Raw genomic sequence first — 13990 nt, 5'->3', positions numbered from 1 at the left:
GGAAAATTGAACCTGGGTCTTTAGGCTTTGCAGGCAAGCATCTTAACTGCTAAGCCATCTCTTCAGCTTCCTTAGCTCTTAATACTGTTACTTTTTTATGTTTTCCATTTTTCGAGGTAGGGTCTTGCTCTAGCCCAGGCTGACCTGGAATTCACTATGGAGTCTCAGGTGGCCTTGAACTCACAGCCACCCTACCTCAGCCTCCCAAGTGCTGGGATTAAAGGCGTGCTCTACCACATCTGGCTTGTATTGTCATTTTTAAAAATTTGTGTTTTTTTTTTTTTTTTTTTTTTTTTTGAGGTAGGGTTTCACTTTAGTCCAGGCTGACTTGGAATTCATTATGTAGTCTCAGAGTGGCCTTGAACTCACAGCAAATTCTCCTACATCAGCCCCCCGAGCACTGGGATTAAAGGCATGTGCCACCACACCTGGACAAAAATACATTTATTTATTTATTTGCAAGGAAAGAGAGAGGGAGAGAGGGAATGTGGGTGCACTAGCTAGGACCTCTAAGCCATTGTAAATGTATTCTGGATGCATGCATCACTTTGTGCATCTGGCTTTACATGGGTGCTGGGAAACTGAACCCAAGTTGACAGTCATTACAGGTAAGCACCTTTACTGCTGAGCCATATCTCCTGCCCCCTATACTGTTACTTATTTGTTAATATTTATTTGATAGAGAAAGAGGGAGAGAGAGAGAAAATGGGCATGCCAGGCCCTCCAGCCACTGCAGATGAACTCCAGACACGTGTGCCCCTTATGCATCTAGCTAATGTGGGACTTGGGGAATTGAACCTGGTTCCTTTGGCTTTGTAGGCAAATGCCTTAACTGCTAAGCCATCCCTCCAGCCCTATGTTGGAATAGCACCGTATTTTTTAAATTTTCAGTGTGATTTATTTTTGTTATTTTTAAAAGGTATTTTATTATTTATTTATTTGAGAGAGAGAAAGAGGGAGAGAGAGAATGAGTGTGCCAGGAGAGCTTCCAACCAGAGCAAACCACTCCAGGCACATGCGTCCCTTGTGCATCTGGCTTATTTGGGTCCTGGGAACCTAATCAGGTCCTTTGATTTTGCAGGCAAATGCCTTAACCGCTAAGCCATCTCTCCAGCCCCTTTATTGTTAAGTTTTTTTTTTTTTAAAAAAAGGTTATTTTTTAAAAATTATTTATTTACTTATTTGAGAGCGACAGACACAGAGAGAAAGACAGATAGAGGGAGAGAGAGAGAATGGGCGCGCCAGGGCTTCCAGCCTCTGCAAACGAACGCCAGACGCGTGCGCCCCCTTGTGCATCTGGCTAACGTGGGACCCGGGAAACCGAGCCTCAAACCGGGGTCCTTAGGCTTCACAGGCAAGCGCTTAACCGCTAAGCCATCTCTCCAGCCCTATTGTTAAGTTTTTGCTTGTGGGTATGGAGGCCTGTAGAGGTTGCTGTCAGGTATCTTCCTTGATCACACCATTTGCTGTGTACCTAGGTGTCTTTGAATTCCCAATCCTCCTGTCTCTCCCTCCCAATTGCTGGGATTACAGACTTGGACTACCACACCTATTATTTATTTATTTATTCATATTTTGTCCTACTAGGAATTGAACTCATGGCCTTCTGTGTTCTAGGAAGCACTCTACTTTTCAACTACATCTCCAGTGCCCTTTAGCTTATTTAAAAATTAGAGTTTAAAGCCGGGCGTGGTGGCACAAGCCTTTAATCCCAGCACTAGGGAGGCAGAGGTAGGAGGATCATCATGAGTTTGAGGCCATCCTGAGACTCCATAGTGAATTCCAGGTCAGCCTGGGCTAGAGTGAGACCCTACCTCGAAAAACAAAAACAAAAAAAAAAAAAAATTAGAGTTTAAGGTAGGCATGCTGGTGCACGCCTTTAATCACAGCACTTGGGAGGCAGAGGTAGGAGGGTCGCCTTGAGTTCAAGGCCACCCTGAAACTACAGAGTGAATTCCAGGTCAGCCTGGACTAGGGTGAGACCCTACCTTGAAAAAAAAAAAACAAGCAAACAAAAAATTAGGGTTTAGGGGATGGAGAGATGGCTTAGCGGTTAAGGTGTTTGCCTGCAAAGCCAAAGGATCCTGGTGTGTTTCTCCAGGACCCATGTAAACCTGATGCACAAGGGGCACATGCATCTGGAGTTTGTTTGCAGTGGCTGGAGGCCCAGGCCTGCTCATTCCCTCTCTCTGGCTCTTTCTCTGACATAAACAAATAAATTAAAATCTAATTTAAAAAATAGAGTTTAGGGGCTAGAGAGATGGCTTAGAGGTTAAGGCACTTGCCTGCGATGCCTAAGGACCTATGTTTGTCCAGGACTCCAAAGTGATGCAAGTGCGCAAGTTTGCACATACGCACAAAGTGGCACATGCATCTGGAGTTTGATTGCAGTCGCTGGAGGTCCTGACGTACTATTCTCTCTTTCTCTCATAATGTATGTTTGTTTGTTTTTTTCCTTGAGGTAGCCCAGGCTGACCTGGAGTGAGACCCTCTCTTGAAAAAAAAAAAATTAGAGTTTAGGGCTAAGAAGATGACTTAGTGGTTAAAGGCACTTGACCCAAGTTCAATTCTTAGCTACCTACATAAACTGGATGCAAAAAGTGGAGGATGAAGCCGGGTGTAGTGGTGCACGCCTTTAATCCAAGCACTCGGGAGGCAGAGGTAGGAGGATCGCTGTGAGTTCGAGGCCACCCTGAGACTACATAGTTAATTCCAGGTCAGCCTCAGCTAGAGTGAGACCTTACCTCAAAAAAAAAAAAAAAAAAAAAAAAGTGGAGCATGTTTCTGGTGTTAATTCTCAGTGGAAAGAGGCCCTGGCATGCCTACATACACACGCACACGCAAATAAAGTATAGCTTTTCACATTAGAAAATTTAGTATTGCCAGGCGTGGCGGCGCGCACCTTTAGTCCTCCAGCACCTGGGAGCCTGAGGTGGGAGGATCACCATAAACTTAAGGCCAGCCTGAGACTACGTATAAGTGACTTTCGGGTTAGCCTGGGCTAGAGTGAACCCCTACCTGAAAAAAACAAAAACAAAACAACCACCAAAAGGGTGGGGGAAACTAGCCAGATGGATGCTTTTGTAATCTGGTCCTGCTAAGAATTTCCTCTCAGAGCAAAACCAGCCAGCCAGCTGCCTCACATTTGGTTTAGTGTTTTATAAACCTCCGAACATCCTCTTGTTGAGTCTGTGATAGACAACAGTTCTGGCAAACTCTCTTTATACAACTGCACGCCCCCACACACAGCTGCGCCTCGGAGAACACTGCTGAGTTTTCTTAGCTCATTCAGCTAAACAGCTTCCTTTATTAATTTTCCTTACCCAATTCCTCAACTGAGTTACAATGAATGCCTGGGCTCAATTTCCATCTCAATAGTAATTGTTGAGTTGTGTAACTGGATTAAACACTGACCCCCATATCCGGAAGATCACTGGGCAAAACAAGAATGAAAGCATCTATAGGCTGAGAGACTGGCCTTTTTTTTTTTTTTCCCCCATGGCTTTCTGCTACACAGGCATTACTATTTTTTGCTTGTTTATTTTTTTCGGTAGTGTTTTGCTCTAGCCTAGGCTGACCTGGAATTCACCATGTAATCTCAGGGTGGCCTCAAACTCACTGTGATCCTCCTACTTCTGCTGGGATTAAATGTGTACACCACCATGCCTGGCCTTTTTTGTTTTTTTTCTCACTTTGTTGGTTTTTAGAAGTTTATTTTATTTTATTTTTTGGCTTTTTGAGATAGGGTCTCACTCTAGCCCAGGCTGACCTGGAATTCACTATGGAGTCTCAGGGTAGCTTTGAACTCACGGCGATCCTCCTACCTCTGCCTTCCAAGTGCTGGGATTAAAGGCGTGCGCCACCACGCCTGGCCGGTTTTTACAAGTTTATTAAGAATAGTTACTAACAGAGCTATTAGCTGATCTCTCATCCCTTGATAATTTGCCTCATCTATTCTGTGCTACATTAAATGCTGAGCTGCTTCTGTTTTTTGTTTTGTTTTTTTCCTGGTTTGAAGTTTTATTGAAATAGTGAACACCAAGTAACAAAATGTCTTAAGTCCAGCCTCTGAAGATGGCTCAGTGGTTAAAAGCATTTGTTTACAAAGTGTCTAAAGATATAAGGTTGGCTGTGGCATGGGGAAATGCACAGGGCTTAAGTGAGGAAATTTGTTGACAGAGGATCATCCAATGAGGCATGCAAGTTGAAGAAATCTCCTGACTCTTGGTCACCAAAAGAAGTATGGGCAGGAGAGAGGGTTTAGTAGTTAAGGCGCTTGCCTGCAAAGCCAAAGGACCCAGGTTTGATTCCCCAGGACCCACGTTAGCCTGATGCACAAGGGGGCACATGCATCTGGAGTTTGTTTACAGGGGTTGGAGACCCTGGTGTGCCCATCTCTCTCTTTCTACCTGCCTATTTATGCATCTCTCTCTGTGTCTCAAATAAATAAATGGATAAAATTGCTTAAAAATATTTTTTTTATTTATTTATTTGAGACAAGAGACAATGGATGTGCCAGGGTCTCTAGCCAATATAAACGACTCCAGACACATGTGCCACCTTGTGCATCCAGCTAATCTGGGGAACTGAATCTGGATCCTTAGGCTTCATGCAGATGAACACCATCTCTGCAGCTCTCCTAATCTTTTTTAAATATATACTTAAGTTTACAAATATATTCCTTTTTTTTTTTTACATAAATGGCAGCATATTACATTATTTGAGTTATGCACTATTTCTCTGTCTTCTTTTCAAGGTAGGGTCTCACTCTAGCTCAGGCTGATCTGAAACTCACCCAGTAGTTCTAGGCTGTCCTCAAACTCACTGCAATCCTACATCAGTCCTCAGAGTTCTGGGATTAAAAGCATGTAATACCATTCCTGCTGAGTCTTGTACTTTTTATTTCATGATAAATCATTTCATATCCTTATAGTTTCTTGTTTTAAAAAAATATTTATTTACTTGAAAGAGGGAGCAAGAGACAGAAAGAGAGAATGGGTATGCCAGGGCCTCCAGCCACTGCAAACAAACTCCAGATGCATCGCATCCACCATTCTGTGCATCTGGCTTTTACGTGGGTACTGGGGAACTGAACCCCCGCCAACAGGCTTTGCATCCAAATACCTTTAACCACTGAGCAATCTTCCAAACCTGTTCATTTTGTTTTTGACTCTGGTTCTCAGCTGGCTTCAAACTCACTATGAAGGTAAGGATGACTTTGAACTTCAGGATGACCATGAATTTCTGATCCTCCTGTCTCTACCTCCACCAGTGCTGTGTTTACATGTGTGCACCACCATGCCCTATTTATGCAGTAATGGGAATCCTATCAAGGACTTGGGACTTCATTTATGCTAAGCCAGCACTCTGCCAACTAAGCTACGTCCCCAGCTTTTTGTTTTATTTTTTCATTTTTCAAAGTAGTTTCTCTTTCTAGCCCACTCTGACCTATTGCTCACTTTGTAGTCCCAGGCTGGCCTTTAACTCAAGCTGATCCTCCTACCTCTGCCTCCCAAGAGCTGGGATTAAAGACATGAACCACCCTGCTTGATCCTAGCTTTTATTTATTTATTTATTTAGTTTTGGTTTTCCAGGTAGGGTCTCACTCTAGCCCAGACTGACCTGGAATTCACTATGTAATCTCAGGATAGCCTCAAACTCACTGCAATCCTCCTATCTCTGCCTCCCAAATGCTGGGATTAAAGGCATGTGACGCTTCTCTGCTTATGTCTCAGTGAATGCGTGGAGGTCAGAGGTTGGTTCTTTCCTACTTTGTTTGAGACAGGGTCTCCTGTGTTTTGCCACAGTGAAGGCCAGACTTGCTGGCCCACAAAAGTTTTAGGATTCTCCTGACTCTGCCTCCTGGTGCCAGGGGTGAACTGGGATTACAGATGCACGTGGAATTCCCGTCAGCAACCTTTCAAGTACCGTTAACCACAGAACCATCTTCAGCCCACTCCCCCCATCTCTTCTAATTTTACTCCAGTTTCATAGTGCAGTGCTTCGCATGTGAAATATGTTAGGACTTTCTTCCAGTTGCAATACTGACACCAACTCCTAGGTGGAGTGATGAGTTCAACCCAGAATCAGTCGTTTTACTGGTTTTTCAAAGTAGGGTCTTGCCCAGGCTGACCTGGAATTTACTATCTCAGAATGGCCTCCAATTCACAGGGATCCGCCTACCTCTGCCTAATGCTGGGATTAAAGGCGTGTCACCACTTGCTAGAAACAGACCCACACACCAGGTTTCTTCGCTAGCTGAACCTCACCAAGGGTAGCCTGGAGTTGTGCTGATGAGGCAAAGGTAGACATTGCTTTTTAAGTTCTAAAGGGCATGTACCGGAAGTCCCACTTACTTGTATCTCAAACCCAAAAGTTCCGGACTAGCCCCAGTAACATAGTGAGGCCAGTCCCATCTCAAAAAAAAAAAAAAATCCTTTACTATGAGCACCAGAATCTAACAGAACCTTCCAGAGTTATCTGAACACTTTCCCTTGGGTATCTCTTTTTTATTTATTTAGTTGAGAGTGACAGAGAAAGAGACAGATAGATAGATAGAGAATGGGCATGCCAGGGCCTCTAGCCACTGCAAACGCATCTGGCTAACGTGGGTCCTGGGGAATCTAGCCTCCAACCGGGGTCCTTAGGTTTGACAGGCAAGCGCTTAACCACTAAGCCATCTCTCCAGACTAGCTGTGGCACTTGTATGGTCTTTTATTTTATTTTGCTTGTTTTATTGTTTTTGTTTGTGTGGGCTTTTAATAAAATTATTTATTTGCAAGGAGAGAGAATGTGTGCGCCAGGGTTTCTAGCCACTGAAATCAAACTCCAGACACATGTGCCATCTTATGCATCTGGCTTAGGTGGGTATTGGGGAATCAAACCCAGGTCATTAGGCACTGTAGGCAAGTACTTTAACAGCTGAACCACCTCTCCAGCCTGAACTTTTAATTTTTTTTGAGACCCTTTTGGAATATTTATCTTTGGTTTACAATGATCCAAAAAAAAAAAAAAACCAATAGGCCCAACTGTGATTTTGTTATGCTCCTTATTCCCCTAAAATGACTCCAACAGTGGTAGATATCCTGGTTTGGGAAAAATAAAACTCTGCTGTGCTTACCCCAATTAATCCCAAAAGTTTGCAAAGTCTGTGTGGTTCTTGAATGAATTTTGAGTTGGATTTTTTTTCCCCCAAGGTAGGGTTTTATTCTTGCCCAGACTGACCTGGAATTCACTATGTAGTCTAAGTACGGTTGGCCTGAAACTCACGTTGATCCTTCTACCTTTCCCTTCTCCTATGCACACCCACCTCAGATGCCTTTTAAAAAATATTTTTAAAGCCGGGCGTGGTGGCGCACACTTTTTTTTAAAAAAAATTATTTACTAATTTGAGATTGACAGACAGAGAGGAGGAGGAGGAGAAGAGAGAGAGCGTGAGGGAGAGAATGGGCCCGCTAGGGCTTCCAGCCACTGCAAACGAACTCCAGAGGCGTGTACCCCCTTGTGCATCTGGCTAACAAGGGTTCTGGGGAATGGAGCCTTGAACCAGGGTCCCTAGGCTTCACAGGCAAGCGCTTAACCGCTAAGCAATGTCTCCAACCCAGCGCACACTTTTAATCCCAGCACTTGGGTGGCAGAGGTAGGAGGATTGCCGTGAGTTCGAGGCCACCCTGAGACTCCAAAGTGAATTACAGGTCAGCCTGGACTAGAGTGAGACCCTACCTCAGGAAAAAAAAAAAAAAAAAAGAGAGAAAAACATATATTTATAGCTGGCCATGGTGGCACACGCCTTTAATCCCAGCATTTTTGAGGCAGAGGTAGGAGGATCACTGAGTTCAAGGCCAGCCTGAGACAACATAATAAATTCCAGATTCCAGGTCAGGTCAGTCTGGGCTACAGTGAAGTCCTACTTCGAAAAAATATACATTTGAGCTAGAGTGAGTATGGGCACACCAGGACTTCCTGCCAGTGCAAATGAACTCCAGATGCATGTGCCACTCTGTGCATCTGGCTTTATGTGTGTGCTGGGGAATCACACTCAGGCGGTCATTGTTTGCAAGCAAGTACCTTTAACAGCCGAGCCCCCCGGATGTCCTTTGTGTGGGTGCTTGATTATCACCTACACTTGTGATGAATTAAAGGATACAACCAGCAAGGAGAACCGCCCGTTAGTATCCGTGTGTGTCCCTTGCATCTGAACGTGCCAGACCACCTTTACCAGTCTTTCAGTCTCCAAATGGCGTGGAAAGAGGTGAAGGTTTGTTCACCCCGGAAGACATGCTCGTGGGCAATTTTTTTTTTTAAAAGAAAATTAATTTATTTGCAAGGAGAGAGACAGAATGGGCGCATCGGGGCTTCCAGCGAACGTGCTCCAGATGCCCGCGGCAGTTGGTGCATCTGGAATCAAACCTGCGTCCTTTGGCTTTGCCAGCAAGCACCTTAACAGCTAGGATATATATATATATAGATATAGATATATATCCCTCCAGCCAGCAGATCATTTCCCCACGACTGTATTGCTTCCCTGCACGGGTGGAACCTCTAACTCTTCCCCCTCCTCAGCCCGCAACCCCTCCCGGCGGCTCCGCTCGCTCTCCCCTCCTCCTCCTCCTCCTCTCCCTCTCCCCGCCGGCCGCCCCGCGCTCTCAGCCCGGCCCTCTCCGGCGGCGGCGCCTGTTTGTGAATGAGTCGCTCAGTTTCTCAATGGAGCCGCGGGGGGCTCGTGCGGCCAGGGCGCCGGCCGCCGCGCGGGCCTTGAGCCGGCCCGGGGGCGCCTTTCCCTCGCTGGGTCGCTCGCCTCCTCGCTCCCGCCGCCGCCTCCGAGGCTTCTGAGGGAAAGCGGGCGGCGAGGCCGGCGCTCCGGCAGGTCGCGGGGCCCGCAGTCCCCCCGCGGCGGCCCCCCTCCCGTCCCCTCCCCTCCCCCCACCCCACGCCCGGGTCGAGACGCCCGGGGCTCCGCCGAGGCCTCGAGCGCCGAGCGTCGCCGCCTCCCGAGCCGCGGGCGCGCGCCCGGGCAGGAATCCATCCGGGGACGCCGGACGAGGCCCCGCCGCCGCGAAATTTCCGCCCCGCCACCCTTTCCGAATCGCCCTGGGCTTTGGAAAGTTGTCGATTTTACAGATTTCCGTTGTTTTTTTTTTTTTTTTTTTTGAAATCCCAAACTGCACCCTCCCCCGCCCCCCACCCCACGGAGAGGAGGGGTCGTGTGAGGAACGAAAAAAAATCGAAGAGGCATTTCCTCTCCCGAGAAGAGTCGCGACGACACCGGGGCTTCTCGGCAGTGGCCGCTGGGCCGCGCCGGGGTCCCCCCCCCCCAAACTCACCCCAGCGAGCCACCCAGCATGCGCGAGCCGGCCGCGAGCTGCTGAGACGCGGGCACGCGGAAGGCGGAGGCTCGGAGAGCCGCGGGGAACGGAGGAGGCGGGGGAGACGGGGGCTTCCCGCCGCCGACGGCTCCTGTCCGCCCCGGCGGCGGCGGCGGCGGCGGCGGCGGCGGCGGTGGCAGCAGCGGCATGGAGTCGGCGACCGCGCCCCGGCCGGACATGGCGCCCGAGCTGACCCCCGAGGAGGAGCAGGTAAGCGAGGTCGTGGTCGCGGCCGGTGGGTGTGTCCGAGCCCCCCGTCTCCTTCACCACCACCTCCGTCCCGAGGCGTAGGCCGGGACTCGGCCTCCCGAGGAGGATGCTGTGGCCGCTGCCGCCCCGAGCCCTCCCGCGACCCCCGGGTTCCGAGGTCCCCCCACACACACCCCCGCGCGCGGGGCTGCCCTTCCTCGCCGACGACCGCGCCCCGGGCCGTCGCCCGCGCTTCCTGCCGAGACGCTGGACACCCCAACCAGCCTTCCGGGCCTCGCGGATCCCCGCATTCCAGTGGCAATTTAAAGTCTCCCCCCCCCCCCTCGCCAAGTCGTGGGTTGAGGTGGCGGAGGGGGGCTTGTTCGCCCCTTGATGTTTGCAGAACACTTTGTGCGCTTCCCGGCCCTCTGCTCCCTTATAAATGTTTTTGCATCTTCTCGTCAAGGTTTGCTTTTCCAAGGGCAGGAAAAGCCATTGGAGGAGGTGGGTGTTCATATGTGGTTACCTCTTTTCCCTAGGACTGGTGGTAGTGCTGGATAAATGGATGCCCCAGGTTTTCAGATGAATCTCCCCCCACCCCACCCCAGACTTCTCAGAAGGCTGTGACAGGCCTTCTTGGCCAGATCCTGACAGATCTGGTCCTCCTCAAAGCCCTTTAAGTCTGTGGCTTTGACCTCCCTTTTTCTCTGCTTTCCCAGCCTGGTCTCATTCCCTCTCACCTACTTCCCTGCCCCCACTTCATCTGGCTGTCTCCATCTTTCTGAAGCTTACTTACATTAGAGTTCGATTGCTCCTTAAAGCTTATGTCCTTAAGTTCCCAGAAGTGGCTTATGGTATCCTGTTAGGGGGCTTGTGTAAGGGAAAAATCCAGGGCCCTGAGAACTTTCCCTCCCCCGTATTCCAGCCATTAGAGACATGGACCACTTTTGAAGGAGATATAGGAGAAAGTAGGCTAGATTAGAATGGGATCCCTAAGGGCTTTTTGCTTGTCTTTTCATTGGCACTGCCCCTGCCTTGCCCTAGCTATGCTCAAATTTAGCCATGTCTGGTTCTACCTTAGAAAAAAAAAAATAGAATAAATGAAAAAGGAAAGGGTGAACCCTGCTGGAAACTCATTTCAAGATCTCTACCCTTTGTTCCCAAGGCCCACATTTGTTCACACAATCTAGAGTGGAGAGAGAATATGTTTTTACAAACCAATATTATGTAAATTGGCCTATTTAAGATTTGACTGTAAAAACAACTCTTGACCCCCACCCCAGGTAGGGTTTCACTCTAACCCAGGCTGATCTGGAACTCATTATGGAGTCTCAGGATGGTTTCGAACCCATGGCAATCCTCCTACCTCTGCCTCCAGAGTGCTGGGATTAAAGATGTGCGCCACCACTCCCGGCAGCTCTTGATTTTTCTTTGTGGAGATGACTTTTTTTTCATATTTGGCCTCAGACCACACACAGTCGTGCCTTTTGGTGCTTTAAGATAAAATCAACATGGGAAGAAAAGTTTAAAAATTATTTTGTACAAGCAGTGGTAACATCTCAGTAGTTGCAATTTGATGTCATTAGAATGTTCATGGGAGTTAATGCAAGCAGGTGGCCAAGGAGCCCATCCTGCCAGAACTGGATGCGTAACTCAGCACTAATATATAATGTGTTAGGTCCCCCAATTGTCTTTGCACTTTTTATTACGTTTTCATTAATTTTTCCCTTTTCCAGAACTACCTTAAGATCAGTGTATTTCTATTGCCAATCATACATCTAACGTAGATAAATTTTTTAAACTGTTTTTATTGCTGGGTGTGGTGGTGCACGCCTTTAATCCCAGTACTGAGTAGGCAGAGGTAGGAGGATCACTGTGAGTGTGGGAATGCCAGCAGCCTCTAACCACTGCATATGAATACCGCATGCATTCACCACTTTGTGCATTTGGTTGGTTGTGGGTTGGGGAGTTGAACCCAGACCTTTAGGCTTTAAGCAAGCACCTTTAACTACTGAGTCAGCTCTCCAGTCCTCAAATTTTAAAAACGTATTTTATTTATTTATTTGCAAGCAGAGAAAGAGAGGTAGGGTCTCAGTCTAGCCCATGCTGACCTGGATTATACTCTTTAGTCCCAAGTCGACCTCAAACTGTCTATACTTGCAAGTAAATCTTAAAAAAAAAATGGGCTGGAGAGATGGCTGAGTAGTTAAGGTGCTTACCAGCAAAGCCTAACGACCCGGGTTTGATTCCCTAGGACTCATGTAAGCCAGATAGATGCACAAGGTGGCACATGCATCTGGAGTTTGTTTGCAGTGGCTAGAGGCTCTGGCATGCCCGTCCTCTCTATTTGCCACTTTCTCTATCTCTCTCCGTCTCTCAAATAAATAAATAAAATGTTTTTAAAAAATGAGAGAGAACCTTTTGCAGTAAGGTGTAAGAACCAACACCCTGAGATAGACAGGAAAAAATGGGTGTGTCAGGGCCTCCAGCCACTGAAACTGAATTCCAGATGCATGTGCCACTTTGTGCATTTGGTTTTATGTGGTACTGGGGAATTAAATCTGGGTTGTTAGGCTTTCCAGGCAAATACCTTAATGGCTGAGCCATTTTTCTAACCCCATCAATTTTTCTTTTCTGTGGTAGGTTGTCTCTCACTCTAGGTAGGAGGATTACTGAGTTTAAGGCCACAGAATGAGTTCCAGGTCAGCCTGGGCTAGCATGATCCTCCTGCCTCTGCCTTCTAAGTAAGTACTGGGATGAAAGGTGTGTATCACCACTCCTTTTTTTTTCTTTTCCGGTGGTAGGGTCTCATTCTAGACAAGGCTGACCAAGAATTCACTGTGTAGTCTCAGGGTAGCCTGGAAGTAATGCAATCCTACCTCTTTCTTGCAAGTGCTGGGATTAAAGGTGTGCACCACCACACCTAGCCACCGCTTTTTAAAAACAGTGCTGGGGATTGAAACCACGGCCTTATCCCCAACTTCTAGGACAATTAAAAAATTAATTTTATTTTTTATTTATTAGAGAATGGGCACACCAGGGCCTCCAGCCATTTCAAATGAACTCCAGAGCATGCACTAATGGGTACTGGAGAATCGAACCTGGGTGGGTTCTTAGGCTTCAAAGACAAGTCGCTTTAACTGCTAAGCCATCTCTCTAGTCCTAAAACAATTTTATTCTATTTCTTTTTTCAAGTATATGGTCTCGATCTAGCCTGGGCTGACCTGGAATTCACTATGTAGTCTTAGGTTGGCCTTGTTCATAGGTCCTTCTACCTCGGCCTCCTGAGTGCTGGGATTAAAGGTGTGTGCCACCATGCCTGGTTTCCCTGTTTCTTTCACCAGATTATAGGCTTGTTGAGGGCAAAGACTTTGTTTTTCATCCTTTCAGCTCCTGTGTAGGTATATAATAATAAAGGGCTAAGTATGTTGTATAAATCTTAGAAGCTGAAAATCCAATACCCATTCTCATTTTTTTTCATTTAAAAATATTTTATTTATTTATTGGAGGGGAGAGAGAATGGATGTGGCAGGACTTCCTGCCACTGCAAACAAACTCCAGACATATGGGTCTCTTAGTACATCTGGCTTTATGTAGGTACTGGGGCATTGAACCCTGGCCGTTAGGCCTTGTGAACAAGTACCTTTAACTTCTGACCCATCTCTCCTACCTCCATTCTGGATTTTTAAATAAAATCCTATAAACTGAGGAGTAGAAGCATTTTCCCTTAACTGGGTCTTAATTATTTTTAAGAATCCAAGGGCAAACGCATTTTTTTTTTTCCTTTTTAGTTTGATGGTCTTAATTGGTTGTATTATTATCATTTTTTAAAATTAGTTGAGAGAGGAGCGTGAATGGTGCACCAGGTCCTCTTGTAAACTAACTCCAGATGCACCACTTTGTACAATTGGCTTACGTGGGGTTGCAGTCAGGTTTCCATTGCTGGCGGAACCACTCGACCAAGAGCAGCTTGTGGGATAAAGGGTTTATTTTGGCTTACAGGCTCGAGGGGAAGCTCCATAATGGCAGGGAAAATGATGGCATGATCAGAGGGTGGACATCACCCCTGGGTCAACATAAGGTGGACAACAGCAACAGAGGAGTGTGCCCAACACTGGCAAGAAAAAACTAGCTATAACACCCATAAGCCCGCCCCCAACAGTACATTGCCTCTTGGAGGCGTTAATTCCCAAATCTCCATCAGCTGGGAACCTAGCATTCAGAACATCTAAGTTTATGGGGGAAACCTGAGTCAAACCCCCACACGTGGGTACTAGGGAATCAAACCTAGGATGTCGGGCTTTATAAGCAAGTGCTTTTTAATATTTATTTGTTTATTTTTATTTGACAGAGAGAGCATGGGCATGCTAGCGCCTCCAGCCACTGCAAATGAACTCCAGACACATGTGCCCCCTTGTGCATCTGGCTTACGTGGG

The 13990-nt window shown here is 47.1% G+C and overlaps 1 protein-coding gene across 1 annotated transcript in view; it reads left to right on the top strand.

Moving 5' to 3' along the window:
• The first annotated feature begins 9491 nt into the window (after positions 1 to 9491).
• The window catches only part of Ptpn9 (protein tyrosine phosphatase non-receptor type 9), a 94557-nt gene continuing 90058 nt past the window's right edge, over positions 9492 to 13990 (top strand). Inside the window, exon 1 of the mRNA XM_045160382.1 lies at positions 9492 to 9575. Within this exon, the coding sequence (XP_045016317.1) occupies positions 9513 to 9575 (63 nt within the window). The 5' untranslated portion in view covers positions 9492 to 9512. The remainder of the gene's footprint in view (positions 9576 to 13990) is intronic.

The sequence above is a fragment of the Jaculus jaculus genome, chromosome 10 (assembly GCF_020740685.1).
Source record: "Jaculus jaculus isolate mJacJac1 chromosome 10, mJacJac1.mat.Y.cur, whole genome shotgun sequence".
NCBI classification, from domain to species: domain Eukaryota; kingdom Metazoa; phylum Chordata; class Mammalia; order Rodentia; family Dipodidae; genus Jaculus; species Jaculus jaculus.
Note: the sequence above shows the minus strand (reverse complement) of the source record. Positions and strands in the feature narration are given on the sequence as shown.